Source organism: Trichosurus vulpecula, chromosome 3, assembly GCF_011100635.1.
Source record: "Trichosurus vulpecula isolate mTriVul1 chromosome 3, mTriVul1.pri, whole genome shotgun sequence".
NCBI classification, from domain to species: Eukaryota; Metazoa; Chordata; class Mammalia; order Diprotodontia; family Phalangeridae; genus Trichosurus; species Trichosurus vulpecula.
In genome coordinates, this window is record NC_050575.1 from 156,520,580 (window position 1) to 156,536,677 (window position 16,098).

Consider the following 16,098-nt stretch of genomic DNA (forward strand, 5'->3'; position numbering starts at 1 on the left):
ATTTTCCTTATCTGGGTTTCTTAATATCAAAATCACAGGTCTGACAAAAAGAAGAGTAAAAATTAACACGGGAGCAGGGAACTTAAATTGGGGGTGTGATCAGGAAAAATCTCTTTTAGAAGGTGGCATTTGAAGTGAGCCTTGCAAGAAGTTAAAAGATTCAGAAAGGTAGAGGTAAGGAGAGAGTGCATTCCAAGCAAGAGGAAAAGCTGTTCAAAGGCACTAAATCAAGAGATGGAATGTTGAGGACAGGCCAGTTTGACTGGAATGTTGAATACTTGATGGGGAGTCAAGAGAAATAAGGTCAGAAAGGTGGACTGTGTCCATATTGTGAAGAGCTTTAAACTCCAAACACAGGGGTCTCTATTTTGTACCAGTGTCTTGAGCAAGGGAGTAACATCCTCAGACCTGTGCTTTAGGAATATCCATTTGGCAACTGTTTGGAGGAAAAAACCTTGTCAGGCAATCTTTAAAATCAAGTGGTCTTACCCCAAGGATAGTGAATTTGTTTCTTAAATATTTTGATAACTGTATTTCCATATAATTTATTTTCATTGTGATCTTATGTATTTTATTTTATGCATTTAAAAACATGATTCTGAGAAGAGATCTATAGGGTTTACAAGACTGCCAAGGAGGTCCATAACACGCATGCACAAAAGGTTAAGAATCCCTGCTTCTAAGAATGGTATTCCTAGGATAAAACCATTCAGACATAGTGGAAAGCACCCATTAATTTGGGATTTGGAACCTGGGCTTGAATCACACCTCTGCCATAAGAACCTCAGAGATCATCTAGTCCAATGCACTAGTTTTACAGGTGAGAAAGCTGTGAAGCCCAGGAAGGCTGCGTGATCTGATGAGGTCACACATGTAACATTTAAGAGGCAAAGGCTGGGTTTGCAACTAAATACCAAGGGCTCCAAGGTCACCCTACTTAACTACCTGTGCAGTTTTGGTCAAATTACTTCCCTTCCCTGACCTCTCAGTTTCTGCCTCTTTGAAATGAGGTGATTCCTAAGATCCTTCCAAGGTCTAAATTACCTATTCTATGAACTTCGGGTTTCTTAACCAGGCACATACCCTTTATCTTTTCTGACACACTAGCCTTTGAAGGCCTGTGGGCTGCACCACCAAGTTCAATCTGACGTCATAAACGTTTGTCAGGCACCAACTATGTGTAAAGCACCGCAAGGCTCTGGTATTACAAAGACAACGAAGAGACGAGGAGCTAACATCTATCTACACAGATAACATATACTAGAAGGTAGGAAGTAATAGTGTCAAAGGACGAATCCAGATAAAAATGCTTTAGGAATATTGGAGGAAGCTTGCCAAAAATCAGAAAGAAGGGGTTTGCAACAAAGGGTAAAGTTACCATCTAAGGGGCTGGCCCGGGGTGTCTGTGGTCAGGAGACTGGCAGGGCCAGGGATGTGCATTATGACTAAACAATTTAAAGAGATTTCGAGGCTGCGGATGCAGGATGGGACACTGGCCACGGTCACTTCAGAGCTCGGCCACCTGGTGAGACGGGGTTCAAGGAAAACCCGCCCCAACGCCCGGGAGCCCCAAGTCCCAGTCCTAAGCCTCACTGTGCTCCAGGGTGACGCAACTCCAGTCTCTTGCATCAGTCTGTCCTCAGAGTTTGTCTCGGCCCCGCCCTACTTGGTCCAGCGGCTATGCACAGCAGTCCAGCTTCTCTTCCCCATTCGTGGATCTAGGCTCCGATTGGGCCACGTTGGGGCTGACCCTCGGCTTTAGCCAATAGGCGTCAGCCACAGTGTATCCAGAGTATTCGTTCGCGGAGGTGGGGAGGGGCTGCCCATAAAAGGCGGCTGGGTTGGGGTCGCGCGCACCAGATCAGGAAACTGTCGTTCCGTCGGCTGTTTGTGTCCCCAGCAAGGGTGGGAGCAGAGGCAGGGGCACCGCCCTCTAGTCTGTCTGGTCTGGTCAGGCCGCTGCGGGCGGAGCCGAACCTTGGGAACCCAGAAGACATGGAGCCCGAGCCTGTGACCCTCTTGGTGAAGAGCCCCAACCAGCGGCACCGGGACCTGGAGCTGAGCGGGGACCTGAACTGGAGCGTGGGCCGCCTCAAGGCTCACCTGAGCCGCGTCTACCCGGAGCGACCGGTGAGGCCAAGGGAAGTGGCCCTGCTTCCTTCCCTGCGCTCTCGGCCGGCCAGGCTGGCCTCTGCGCCGCTCCCAAGGGGCGATTTAGAGCTGAGGGGGGGAGGGGGAACCTTAGAGATCGGCTAGGCCTCTCCCCGATTCTCCAGCAGCTGTCACCTGTTTTCTGCTGTCCCTCTTCCCCATCGCCGTCCTCCCCCACCCCAGTCTTTCTCCTCCCCCTCGTCCACTTGTCACCAACTGCCCCTCTGCCCCGCCTTGCCACCAATTCTCTTTCCTCCTCTCTACTGCTCCTTAACTCCCTTCCTATCCGTCACCCCACTCCCTGCCTCCAGGTGTCCCGTCTTCCATGTGTATCCACTCCACAATTCCCTCACCTCCAAGGATCTGTGTTTTCTCACCACGTCTCCTTGCTGTCCACCTCTACCGCCTCCTCTTCCTCTCCTCCATCTCCCCGCTCCAGTCCACTTCCTTTAATTTCTCTTCCATTCCCTTCCCCCCACAATTCTCATCCACTTCCCTCTAATTCCCTCAGTTCCCCATTCTCCAGAAGTCTGCCCTCCTCCCCAGTTTCTTCTCCACCCAGGAGTCCTCCAGTCTTTCTGCTCCCTCCCTCCCATCCACCCAATCCACCTCTCACCCTCCCATCTGCCTCAGCCCACTTGTCCGCCTTACTCCAGCCCAATTCTTTCCCTGTTCCACCCCCACGGAGCGGAATCCGTACTAGAGGGGGTGGGGGTGGGGGAGGAGAGCAAGGAGTCAAGGAACCTGGGTTTCATGACTCTGTGACCTTGAGCTTCACCCTTCTCTGACCTCAGTTTCTTCCCCAGTAAAGAGGTGGCTAGATTAGATGTTCTCGAACGCGCTCAACATAGTTCTTTAAAAAATTATAAAGTTTCTTAATATTCCTTGTGTCATCTGTTACATACTGTGTCTGCAAATTTATAGACACACCGTGGGCAGGTCTCCAAATCTTTTTCAGTGTTAACACTGACTTGTCTTGATCCTTCTCAGTGTTGATACTGTGACAGTCCTGAGTTTATCCTTACTAGGAAAGACTTGGCTTAAGAGGTCTGCTTTCCTCTTTCCCACCTTCCTTTCTCCTAACTCCTTGCTTCAGGCACAGTGTACCTAGATCAGTGTTCTTTCTGGTACAGAGGCATTTTATTGTTTGAGTGGTCATGAGATGAACTTTTTTTGAGGTAATGAGACTTTGTGCCATGAAGGCAGTGTCATCTGTTGTTTGGGTGTATTGTCAACCTTTCCTTTTATCTGAAGCCCTTCCTCCCCCATGTGATCATGTATGAGTTGTTGGAGCCGTCATTTATTTACCCCGTGGCCTTATGTAATAGGCAACAGTAGTGTTTGCTTCCAATTATATAATTCTTAATTATAGGGAGCAAAAAGAACCAAGGTGGCAGGAAAGGATTACAGAATATCTCTTTTAGAAATTGTTACAGCACAATACATTCAATTTTATTTAAAGTTAAGAAGAACAAAGTAAAACCTCCTGAAACTATCTGGGTAGTTATTTTTTACTTTGCTTTAATGCAGTTACTTTCTTTCCAGCCTTCAAGATTTAGTTTGGTTTATTGTTCAATCTATTTTTTGCCATATTGCATTTTGTAAGAAAACATTCGATTTGGTGATTTTCTTAAGTATGTAAATTGGTGACAGAGTAATAGGAGGCAAAGCAAGGCCACAAGCCTTTATTAAATAGCCCATACTCGGTGCCAGGTACTGTGTTAAGCTGGTATTTATGAAACTTTAAAGTTTACAAATGCCTGAAACTCCTACTGCACTGCTTAGGTGACTCTGGGTTCTTGAAGGCTTAGTCAACAAAGCTTGGAGGAGAGTCCCAGCAACAGATTATGTCAGCTTTCTGGCCCAGCTCAGCCACTCAAGAGACTCATTTCATCCCCAGAAGGCTGACTCCTTGATGAGAAATTCTTTGGCCATAGTAGCCTGTAAACATAAAAATCCAAAATGGTGCTCAGTTTTCTGAGACCCACTTTCATACTTGGAGTGGCAGGGAAAAAAAGAGGAGGGGGAAAAAGAATCCTAAGAAGTATATATATATATTTTAGTATATTTATAGGTTTTAACGTAGCTGTTGATATTTTAAATGAGAGAAAATCCTTATTTGGTGACTAAAGAAAAGCGCTTACCACTAGAAAAGAATCGTATCAACGTTGACATTCTCCTTAAAAATGAAACCAGAGGACAAAAGGAAGTTGCAGTTAAATAGAAGAATGGCTTTTATTGGAGAAATAAATGAAGGAACTGATGGAGTTGGTTTTAGTGCTCATCTAAAGACAACAAAAACACCATTATTTCATGGAACATTGGTCATCTAATATCACAGCGTTTATGATAAACATTTACAAGGGGCCTCCATGAAGATAACTCCAACTTATGCACTAACATCTATTAAAGGGGCTGAGAAGGTAGAAATTCAATGAACTTGATGGAGTTCTCCCTCCAAATTCAGAATATAAATTATATTATCTCAGTAGTATAAATGCAAAGGTTGGGACACAGCAAAAAAAAAAAGTTGGAAAATATGGTTTTGAAAGAAAGAGAGAGCTCAAACAAAGGTTTGCAGACTATATAGAAGCTTCACAATCAGTAATACTCTATGAGAAGAGAGTCAGGAGGCACCGGACATAGCAAGCACAAAAAGCATTATCAGAAAAATGAAATTGACTATATTTTAACAAACAAGAAACTGGTTCCTTAAAGTAGAGTCATTTCGAAATTAGTGGTTTATTTAAGAGTCAGACAATCAAATTGTTAGAGCAAATATCAAAATCAATACCAGATAAGAAGAAAGAATAAAATGCAAATTCATGATCCTATGGATTTAGAGTGGTAAAGGACTATACTAGGCCAATCGTTTTATTTTGCAAATGAGGAAATTGAGACCCAGAGAGGTCAAATAACTGATAAGATGAGATCTGAACTAAGACCTTTTCTGATTCTACTCTACTATACTGCCTTTCTAAGGATATTACAACTTTTTTGGGGTAAGATATTTAATTAGAATTTGGGGAAGATATTTTCCTTCTTTAAGGGTTTTATATCCATCAGGTATTAAACATTACATTTTAAATACTATAACTCATACTTTTATTTTGTTAAATATTACATGACCTTCTACCTTTACATAAGGGCTAATAGTTATTTAAGAGCAAGATTTATTTACATGGGGCCAGTTCAGGAAACTTTAATAAATTTAATTTTAATAATATTTTAAAATAATTTTAATAAATAAATTTAAGCCATTGGTCGACAAGTGTCCTTGTGTGTGTATATGTGTATCTATCTATCTCTCTGACATATTTCGGTGGACTAACTTCAGGAATCTCTTAAGTGTCATTTGGAAATTTCCTCTTCCTGGGGGTAAAATGATAAAAGAGACCCGTGTTATATAGTCCTACTTGGTTTTTGTGAAGACTAAAGTTTAAAAGCATAGTCTCAGAAACTCAATTCAGAGTCTGTTTAACTGAATGAAAAGTACAAGCTGAATAATTTCTGGGACAAGTTCCAAATTCAACTGTACTTTATCAGTGGTAGGAATTGAAAAGCCATCTTTCCTATGAATTTTAGGAGTAGAAAGAATTTTGCATTACTAAATGTCAGGTATCAGTGAGAAGTGCTGGTTAGCTGAGTATGCTTCCTAAATTTAATATTTTTATGGATATTAAAGCAGTACTTTTTAAAGGATTTTTTATGGAGAGACTTGAGGAAAATGAACATATCCAATACCTTTATGCAAGAGGAGGTTGCTCAGTATATAGGGAGTTGACCTACCACAGTTAAAGACTGAATTGTGATTTCCATTTTGTTCCCTCAATAAGCGAGAAGAGGACCAGAGATTAATTTATTCAGGAAAACTGCTGTTAGATCACCTTTATCTCAGAGATATACTACCTAAGGTATGTTACTTATAAATTAACTTTTGAATTTACTCAAAATATTTACTGAGTTCAATTCAGCTTATTAAAGGACCTTATATATATTTTTTTAAATTTTAGCATGAAAAACGGCATGTTCTTCATTTGGTTTGCAGTATAAGAAATCCTTCAAAAATGCCAGAAAAGGTAAGTCTAGCTTTTGGTATTGCTTCGAAAGATGTCACCCAGACTCTTCAGCAAAAAAGGGGTTGCGTTTACACTCTCAAGTTATCAATTTTTTAGTTGTAATATGTTATTTTTTCTCTTTTCCCAGGAAGGATCAGAAATTAGAAATAGTACCTTAAAAATAAAGTGAAAGTATATAAATATTAATACACAAGTATCAGCAGGAAAGAAAACAGTTAATGCGAACAAGAACATGATTTGATCTACATATACTTGCATAACCAAATTCATGGACTAGCAGGGATTTTATAATATATTTTTATTGCATTTAGACCATTTTAAGGTATGATATAGCATAGTGTTCAACTTTTGATAGAAGGTAAATGAGTGACTGTATATCTTTTGCAAATTATTTTCCTTGATATTAGCATGTGAACATGGAATATTCAGTTGGGTATCAAAAAAACAAGATGTTTATAGATTATAGAACCCCTAAATATGTTAGACTCAGAAGTAGGCATTCAGCATTGTTTCCCAAGGGATGTCACTATATTTGCACTTCAAAAATAATTGTTCCTGGAAATAGAAATCTTAAATTTTTTATTATCTAATTAAAAAGCACAATGATACATAAGACCCTAGTATTCTAGGACTTTTGGCTGTGTTGTATAGATGAACCCAATAGGTTAAATACAAGCAAGATTGTTTGGAATTTCATTTGGCTTTGTCATTTATCTTACACAATTGTACTGAAGATGCATTGTATTATCGGGAAATGTTCTCACCAATAGACCTGAGTTTTCATACCTGTAAAACAAAAGAATTGAAAGAAGATGTCCAAGGTTTTTCCCCCACATCATTTTCAAAGATTTTTTTATGACCATCTAATTTAAAGCCTTCTGTTAGACTGAGTGGAACCAAAAGAAAGTTTACATTTGCAAGTCCTTCCTCTCTCCCCATCAAAAAAAAAACCCAAACCACTTTAAGCTTTATTTCTTTCTTTTTTGTAAGCTCTGTTTCTTAAAATTGCATCAGCTACATTGTTCTGAATTAAACCTACAATTTCTTATTGGTATTACTTAGATTTCTGAATCCAATGAGCAGCCTACTGGACTGAATCAAGACCAACATTCTTCTGTGGACTCTTCAAGTGGTGGATTAAGGCAAAGAGATGTTCTTCATAATCCTTCTTCACTTACATGGGAAAATAATTCAAGGTAAGTATATACTTTAAACGCTGAGGTTTTTGCAAACACCAAGTATAGTTTCTAATTTAAGAAAACTCTACAAATGGGTAAATGTTGTTGCCTATATTCATACCTGAAGAAAATGCTAAATTTCAGTTATAGGTTAATGAAAATAAATATGCAGTTTTTTTTCTGCCCAAGTTAGGAGCTCCTGCAGTGATCTTTTCTACTTAAAAATATTCCGCAAATATTTTATTTGCATATAACTTTTCAGGAGTGCATTTGCCGTATAAGTGAGGTACACACATATTTGGATCGATTTTTTACCAGCAAGTCATCATTTATCAATTATGCTTTGTTTGGTTGTTGGGTCCCCACTTTTAAACCTTTGGGGAAAATTGAGCTGTTAATTCATCATTTTCAATGCATTATTGAATTTAAGTGTAGAAATAATTTGAGCAGCCTGCAAGTTCTATTCTTTTCAAATTATCCTTAAAGTAGATTCTGTAATTTGCCTTTAGATTCTGTTCTGAAACCACATTTCAGAGGAATAAAGTGACTAGATTATTTTTCAAGATAATTTAGGTAATAAATGAATTATTAGACTGAAATATTGGGAAGCCACTGTGGCACCCTGATTTGTGCAGTGCATACTATATCCCACCAGAGAGTGATAGATTAATGCAAAGGTGAAAAATTATATATCGTGCTTAAGTTCTTTGAAACAGGAGAATGGTAAAGTACAAAAGTATAAGAGGATAAATGATGTGTCCGTTTCCCTAGTTAAGTGTGTACAACTGTAATGGAACTGGATATATATCTGTTAAAAGTGGGAGAAAGGAAATAAAGTAGGTTTACAAATCTGTGGGTTCTGGAAGATTAAAAAAAGTAACTTACTGGATAAGTCTGATTTTATTATACATTTACATGAAAAACCTCTTCTGTCCAGTTTATTTCATCCTTTCAAATTTAAATGATATCAAAGCTCTTCTCATATTATCATACACTGTATTACCCAATGTGATAGGGATGATTTGGATTTTTAGTAGAGTTGGCATTTTTTTATACACTGTGCGTGCTCTCTCTCGAGGATAGCTGGGTGGGCGAGCATGTGACCAAGCTCTTTGCATAGAGTAGGGAGGCTTGATGGTTTTTGTGCTTTGTTAGTTATTTATACAAGATCTATAAATAAGCTTAAAGGCCATTTTGGTTCAAATGGAATTACAGAGCAGTCCTCTAAATGTTCAATAATTATCCTGAAAATCTAGAAAGGGGGACAAAATTTTCAGTGTTGGTCATTCGTTTATCTTTCAACTTGAATTAAGCAGAGGACTGCCATTCCACTAATAAGGCTGAAATGGAGCTTCTTTTGTCATTTTCTGGATAGCTTTAAACAAACAAAAATGATCACTTTCTAGAAACATTCAAAAACAAAGTGTAGATCCCTCCAGTAGCCTCTGCCTATTAAATGTCTGTGTGGGTATAAATACAGAGAATTAGCTATTGAATATAGATATTTATTAAACGTGAATTTGAGACTTTTTGGATGGTAGATGTTCTGTCCACATAGCTTCTGCCTATTTTCTACAATGAAAACGTGAAAGTGGGAAAGGAGTTAATCTGTTATGTCAATGTAGTAGAATCCATAATCATGATACATAGAGATTTTTAAAGAGATGGAACCCTGGAAGATAATCTTGTCAGTTCTTTCCTCTGATTCTTGCCAGTTTATTCCATTTTCAAGTTTTAATTAATTCGCCCATCCCTTAAATGTGTGGATAGATCCTACTATGTATAAGTTACCAAGATAGACTCTTTAATCTACCTTGAATTCTCCTAGCTATAGTGTAAGCCTTAGTTTTATTCATTCATAATAAGTAAAACCTAAATTATCTTTTCTTATTTCTAAATAAGAATGGAAGCAATTCAACAGACTTTCCAAGGTGTGGGTCCTGGCTTTTCAGGCTATACTACCTATGGCTGGCTACAGCTCTCCTGGTTCCAACAGATTTATGCCAGGCAATATTACATGCAATAGTAAGTATTTTCACCTATTTCTTCACCTCAATAAGAACTAATGGAATTATGTAGTGATACTGTCTCTGAGTTCACATTGTAGACCTAAGTTTTGCATTGTTCCAAAGAAGAATGTTTCTGGATGGACTATAAATAATATCTTATGCTGTGATATGGAGATACATGTGGACATGTATGTGAGAGGAGTGTATTTAGTGTAATGTGAGAAAAAGATAATGTCTTGAATGTTTAGTTGTTTAATCAAAGATCTTATATGACTTTTTTAATCAGTCAGTATTAAATATTGAAATGTGCATGTTAGGTGTTAGGATGTTTTAATCTTTAAAAGCATCATGTAGCCTCACAATGTCAACAAATCAGTGACCTTTGGTTTTTTTCATTGTGGGACCTCCATATACCAACATAGATCATTACAGCCTGTCTGTAATGTTTATTAAAGAGTTGCCTGAGATTCAGTGACTTGCTGTGGACACACAGCTAGGAAGAATCAGAGGTGAGCTTTGAAATCACATCTCGTGTCTGGATTCCATGTCCTAACCTGTCCACCATGCTGTGCTGCCTCAGTATCGTGAAATGCCCTTCAGGCTGGGTAAAATTTGGTTGTGTCAAAATAGACACACGATATCGTGTGAAAAGTGTTGGGCTTGAATTCTGGAGTGACCCAGTGAGGTTCATCTTCTGCTTCTGACACAATTAGCAATTTACCTTCATCTGTATGAAAATCCAAACAAATGAATATAAAGTGCAGTACGAACCTTAAAGGATAAAGATAGAAACTGGACCTGTGATTTCATTGGCTAAGTAAGAGTTATTTATGTATGTAAGTGAATTCTGTGTCTTGAAATTAGTTCCACAAATATTTGGGTTCTTTTATATCAATGGAGTCAAAGTCAAATAGAGATGATCTCTGCAGGCCACATATTGACATAGAAAACCACGAATTAACATCTGTGTTGCATTGTATTTTTATTTATTTTGTTAAACATTTCCAAATTACATTTTCATCAGATTCCTCCACACTCAGGAACAGGCTCAAGTTTGAAACTGCTGGTTTACCAAAAAGAGAGTGAGAGTGTGTGTGTGCGTGCGTGTGTGTGTGTGTATCTCAAACTGACTACTCTAGTTTCTGTTTCGATCAGCATCAAGCTTATTATTAAACATATGGCTTATTAGCAAAGATGTTAATTATAAAAAACTGAAGTATGTTTCTTATAAAATTCTTAGCAAGAACAGGAGTTTCATTCAACAAATGTCTGAGTGACCTTTATGGGAAAAATAACCTACTGGTCTTTTAAAAAATTTTTTTTTTAAATTTCAGTTTAGCAGCTACTGCTGCTTCAGGGGCCTTCACATCATCACCAAGTGCACAAGAAATACCTGTAGTCTCCACAGCAACTCCAGCACCTATTCACAATCAGTTTCCTGCTGAAAACCAGCCTGGCAATCAGAATGCTGCTGCTCAAGTGGTCGTTAATCCAGGAGCCAATCAGAACTTGCGGATGAATGCACAAGGCGGTCCTTTTGTAGAAGAGGATGATGAGATGAATCGTGACTGGTTGGATTGGATATATTCAGCAACTACATTCTCTGTCTTCCTCAGCATCCTCTATTTCTACTCCTCTCTGAGCAGATTCCTCATGGTCATGGGTGCCACACTTGTCATGTACCTGTAAGTAGACAATTTTCTCTTTTCCTGATACAAAATATTTTTTAAACCCCCCCCCCCACCAAACTACACAACAGAGTGATTCAAGCCAATTGAAGTTTTTGTTCCTTGCAGGCTGGTCTCAGTCATTTTCTAGGGGCTGTTTTGAATAATGTTTTTAATTGTCCATCATTCTGGTGCTCAGGCATAGACTGTATGAGAGGAAGAATATCGGGCTGAGAATAGGTTACTTGGGTTCATATCATTGGCTCCAACACACTAGCGAGCTGTTTGACCCATGGGCAGGTTCTTAACCTTGCTGAGCCTTAGTTTGTCTCATCTGTAAAATGGATACAGTAATGCTGATACTGCCTACCTCACAGAGGTATTATGAAGAAACCACTTGGTTAACCTTAAGGAAATTTATAAATATGAGTAGGCTATTGTTACAAGACAAGTGTGCAATGAGGAAATGTATAGCTTGGTTGTGAAGATGAAATTTATTTTCCATTTTTGATATTTTGAATATTTTATGTGAATATGTGAATAATTTAAAATATTTATGAATATTTTAAATGTGTTAATAAAACTGATAAAACTTTTTATGTTTTTATGACAAGGTGCCCATGGTTTATAGGCCACAAGAATATAATCATATTGAAAAATACAGAGACGGTGTTAATTTTGAATTAACAGCATATTTGTGAGTCCACTTTTTTGCCAACAAAGCTAGCCAAATGACAGGGATTAAGTTAGTGCTGGCTTCTCTAGTTATCAAGGTTGCTTGTCTATCTCTGCCTACGTATCCGTTAAAGAAGCATGAAGCTATCCTAGTCCCTTCCTGGGTGATTGTCAGGAGTTAAGAAGCCACTACTTGACCAAGTTTGTGTCTTGGAGTGATGTGGACTTCCCAAGGACTATTTTGCTCAGTTCTCTTGCTTGCTTGTCAGGACTCACTCTTTTAAGACATTGCCTGCCTCATTTCCTTCTTTTGAAGGAAGAAATTCAAAATGCGCCTCAGCGTTTGTACGGGACATTTCATCTAACGTTATTTTAATGTTCTTTCTTTTAAGGCATCATGTTGGGTGGTTTCCATTTAGACAAAGGCCAGCCCCACATATCCCAAATAACGTGCCTCCTCGAGCAGCCGTTAATCAAGACCCAAACAATAATTTACAGGTATGTTTTCTCATGTATTGAGACAAATAACTAGCAATGACACTTTCTGTCATGAAACCTCTTAACCTTTTGTTTCCAATAGCTTAGCCATATAGGGAGATATAATCAGCTTGAAGCAAAATGCTCGTTTTCTTCAAAACTAGTACGTCCATTATCTGTTTCTCAGGCTGTAAACTATCCTTGAGGGAGGGAGGAGTGATTGTCAGACACATGACTCCTTGGAAGCCTTAAAGGACTATGCTAACTATGAGCTGCTGTTAGTATTGCCACACTGCTTTATGTGTACAGGAGAGGAACTCAGTAAATATTTGATGAGCAATTTAATGAATTACCAGTGATTAATTTAAAACAATGAATGTCAGAAGATCCAGCATTTATTTTTGGCAAATGACAATTTGCATTTTTACGTAAATAAAAATATATCCCCTGTTTTGAGCTTTCTAAGTGCTGTGGTAGCATACAGGGCAGCTAGGTGGTACAGTGGGTAGAGTACTGGGCTTGGAATCAGGAAGACTCATCTTCATGAGTTCAAATCTGGGCTCAAACACATACTAGCTGTGTGACCCTGGGCAAGTCATTTAATCCTGTTTGCCTCAGTTTCCTCATTGTAAAATGATCTGGAAAAGGAAATGGCAAACCACTCTAAAATCTTTGCCAAGAAACCACCAAAATGGAGTCACAAAGTCAGACAAGACCGAAACAACTGAGCAACGTGATAGTGTGCTATGTCACAGATACTAGTAGTATAGAATGATTCTGTTAATTTAAGAATTTCAGATACATGAACTATCTCACTATTAATAGATATGTTTGGGGGAAAATCTTTGGAAATTGATTTTTTTCTGTTTAATTTGTATCGTTTTAAATGTATGGCAAAGGGAGCTTGTTACTTAAATATGAGTGATCACCTCCCAATTTTATTCATTTATGTAATTGTGGACTTTCATATATTTGAGTTTCTTAAAAGGGGGGAGTATATCTAACTCGAGGTAGGTTTGCAAATTAGCATGCTATTCAGGACCTAAAATAAACCAGTCTTTAAACAAGCTGGCAATTTGGTAACTTAGTTATAGTTTAACTATAAATTGTAGGATTGTAGGTCTTGTCTTTATGTTCCTGATGGGTACTGCCATCAAAACATTATCGTCTTGAGATCAGTTACGGTGAGAAGGCAGGAAGAAAGCTCCAGGTCATAAATTCTCGACAAGACCTTTCCTGCAGTGGCTACTTTAAATGTGGAGGGAAGTATGGCTGACTTTTATTATACGGTCAATTCTAATGGTTTGCTTTATGTATTGCCACTTCATAGGAGGAAAATGCTGATGGAGATGGAGAACCTGGATTAGTTCCTCCCCAGCAGGATTTATTGGAAGGTCAACAAGGCAGTCCTTCAATTATGAGCACCGCATGGCTTGTCTTCAAAACATTCTTTGCCTCTCTCCTACCAGAAGGCCCTCCAGCGGTAGTGAACTAACCAGTTTGGTTGCCTACCTGTTAGATAGTTTTCCAAGTGTGGACTGACTGGGTCGTGTAACTCCAACTTATGACTTATTTGTCTTCTCAGCTGGACAGGTCTATGACTCCAAATAATTAAAAGAACCAGCAGGGATGTTCTTTTGTGACCAAGCAAATACAAAAAGCAGGATCCCGAATCCATGTTACGAGTTTATGGACTTCATGAAGTACATCGTGCTTACTATGTCTTTATTCCAAAGAGCTTAATATATGCTGAATTTAGTTTAATAAGCGTTCAAAGTAGAAGGCACTAGTGTCGCACTGTTATGCCTGAAGAGCACTTAAGGTTGTGTGTGTTTGCATGTGTTTGTACATAGATGTAATAGGAGCAGAATGCTTGGTTCTGCCCATGTGATTTGATTCCTGTTGGAATGTTTAAATGTGGTTTAAATTACACTAAGTGTAGTACTTTGTATAATCAATGAAATTGCTAGACATGTTTTAGCAAGATTTTTCTAGGGAAGATATATGTCTAAATTGCTTTTTTAAATGCAGTGCTTTATTTTAAACCAAGGGAAAATTTGTAGAGGTGGAAACCTTTTCTGGGTTTTCTGTACAATAAAGTTTTCCTACAAATGAGGTTAGCGCAGACTCCTTTCGTCTTAACAGCTTAGAATATGCCCACTGTGATCACAGCTGAGATTCTGACTGAATTTTTAGGTAGCTTCAATTTATATTTGGCTGTTTATGAGTCTTGTTTCTGCAGATGAAACATTGTACACATGCATGAAAGGTTTTTGCACCCTGTTAAGACCATTACCTGCATTTTGGTCCTTTTTGTATTCAAGCAGCAATATTGTATTGGTAATTCCTACTGAAGCTGGGTCAGACGCTGAAAAGAGTTTTCAGAAAGCACTGCTCTCCAACGCAACTATATATGTGTGTGTATATGTTATATAAATATATATATACACACATGCAATTCTTTTGCAGCAGTGTTCTGGGCTTACAAAGGAAAAAATGGAAAAATGATTACTGGAGAGAAGAGGATCTTTACATGGGGGAGGGTGACCACTTGCAATGCAGTTCATTTATTAAATAGCTATTATATGTTAGGAATGGGAACACTAAGAAAAGTGAAGCACAGTCCTTTTGCCCTCAAGGAGTTTATAATCTATCCACATAAATAAAGATAAGTTGAGGAGGGAAAATAGAGTCAGTAGATGGTGGGGGAGTAGCCCAGGCAGTATGGACAGTGGCAGTATGATAAGGGGGTGAGGGACTCAAGTAGAGCATGGCATAGCTGTACTTGATTAACTTTATAGGATCACTACTGTGAGAATGAAGAAAGAGGTGATAGATTCAGAAAGCAGGAAGTGACTGGAGGTCTGAAAGTTTCAGTCTTGGAACTTGAATCCTTCCGAGAAGGAAAGAAGGCTGAGTTTTGGCTCACGTTCCTCATACGATGTAGGAGATCCTAACAGCAGGGTAAAAGTTATTTCCAGTAAAAGTAAGTCAGCTATTGACTCAAGTATGGTGGTAAATAAAATCAGGTCTTAAATGGCAATTTCCTGATTTTTAAAAAAAAATCCTAAGTATTGATTAAGTGCATGGTACTGTACTAAATACTAGAGGAATTCACAAAATCTAAAATATGGCCCTTGCTGCCTTCAAGGACTTTATAATCCAATTGAAATGATGCATGAAAATGTAAATAAGAGACAATTCTCTCAGTTCCAGCCTACATTCCTGCAATCACAGACACATTAACTTAATCACTGAGTCAGCAATACAAAACAATGGCGGAGGAAATATAAAATGCATTGCAGAGCTAGTTCTCAAATAGATTGCACAAACTTGGCTATAGAAGTCGAGAAAGAGCTCTCCATGGGCTGGGCTAATCAGAGAAAATGTATGGAGGAGTCAGGATTGGAGCTGAGTTTCAGACAGCAGGTAGGGCTTTGAAAAATGGTGAGGAACAGGGAAGGGCATCTCAAACCCTTCCAAGCATAAATGAAAGTCTTGGTGTATTTTGTAATTCTTAGTAACACCCTGAAAGTTGTGGTTACAATTAGGCCTTTATAAAAATGTTGAAAAAATCTTACGGCTTTTTTTTTTCTTCCATATAATATATAAGCATTTGGCTGGAAGTATAAAGCTCAAAACGGCTGTTCCTATGACTTGTTTTTAAACATCTAAATGTTGTAGGTGTACTGTTTTCTTTGATATAAAGAAGTTATAGCTGTGAAATTCCAAATTTCAGTGGCAGCAGAAGTTTTTTTAAAGGAAAAATCTTTGGGAAAATTGGAAGAGGCTGATCAATCAATGCTCAGCCTATAGGAATCATGGGACCATACATTTAGAGCTGAAATGGACCTTAGGGACT

General features: G+C 38.5%; 1 protein-coding gene across 1 annotated transcript; it reads left to right on the forward strand.

The window, feature by feature from the left end:
* Positions 1 to 1,817: 1,817 nt before the first annotated feature.
* Positions 1,818 to 14,356, forward strand: HERPUD1 (homocysteine inducible ER protein with ubiquitin like domain 1). Its single transcript, XM_036753141.1, has 8 exons — positions 1,818 to 2,130; positions 5,988 to 6,065; positions 6,165 to 6,230; positions 7,293 to 7,426; positions 9,311 to 9,433; positions 10,752 to 11,102; positions 12,152 to 12,257; positions 13,567 to 14,356. Exons 1-8 carry the CDS (start codon positions 1,996 to 1,998, stop codon positions 13,729 to 13,731), a joined length of 1,158 nt encoding a protein of 385 aa, XP_036609036.1. The 5' UTR covers positions 1,818 to 1,995; the 3' UTR covers positions 13,732 to 14,356.
* Positions 14,357 to 16,098: the final 1,742 nt, after the last annotated feature.

What these genes read in the sequence shown, in the direction of transcription:
- HERPUD1 (XM_036753141.1), top strand. Translation starts at nt 1,996, where the DNA reads ATGGAGCCCGAGCCTGTGACCCTCTTGGTGAAGAGCCCCAACCAGCGG. An exon ending in GCGTCTACCCGGAGCGACCG is followed by an intron (nt 2,131 to 5,987) that starts GTGAGGCCAAGG and finishes TCCCTCAATAAG; the next exon opens with CGAGAAGAGGACCAGAGATT. An exon ending in TCAGAGATATACTACCTAAG is followed by an intron (nt 6,066 to 6,164) that starts GTATGTTACTTA and finishes TTTAAATTTTAG; the next exon opens with CATGAAAAACGGCATGTTCT.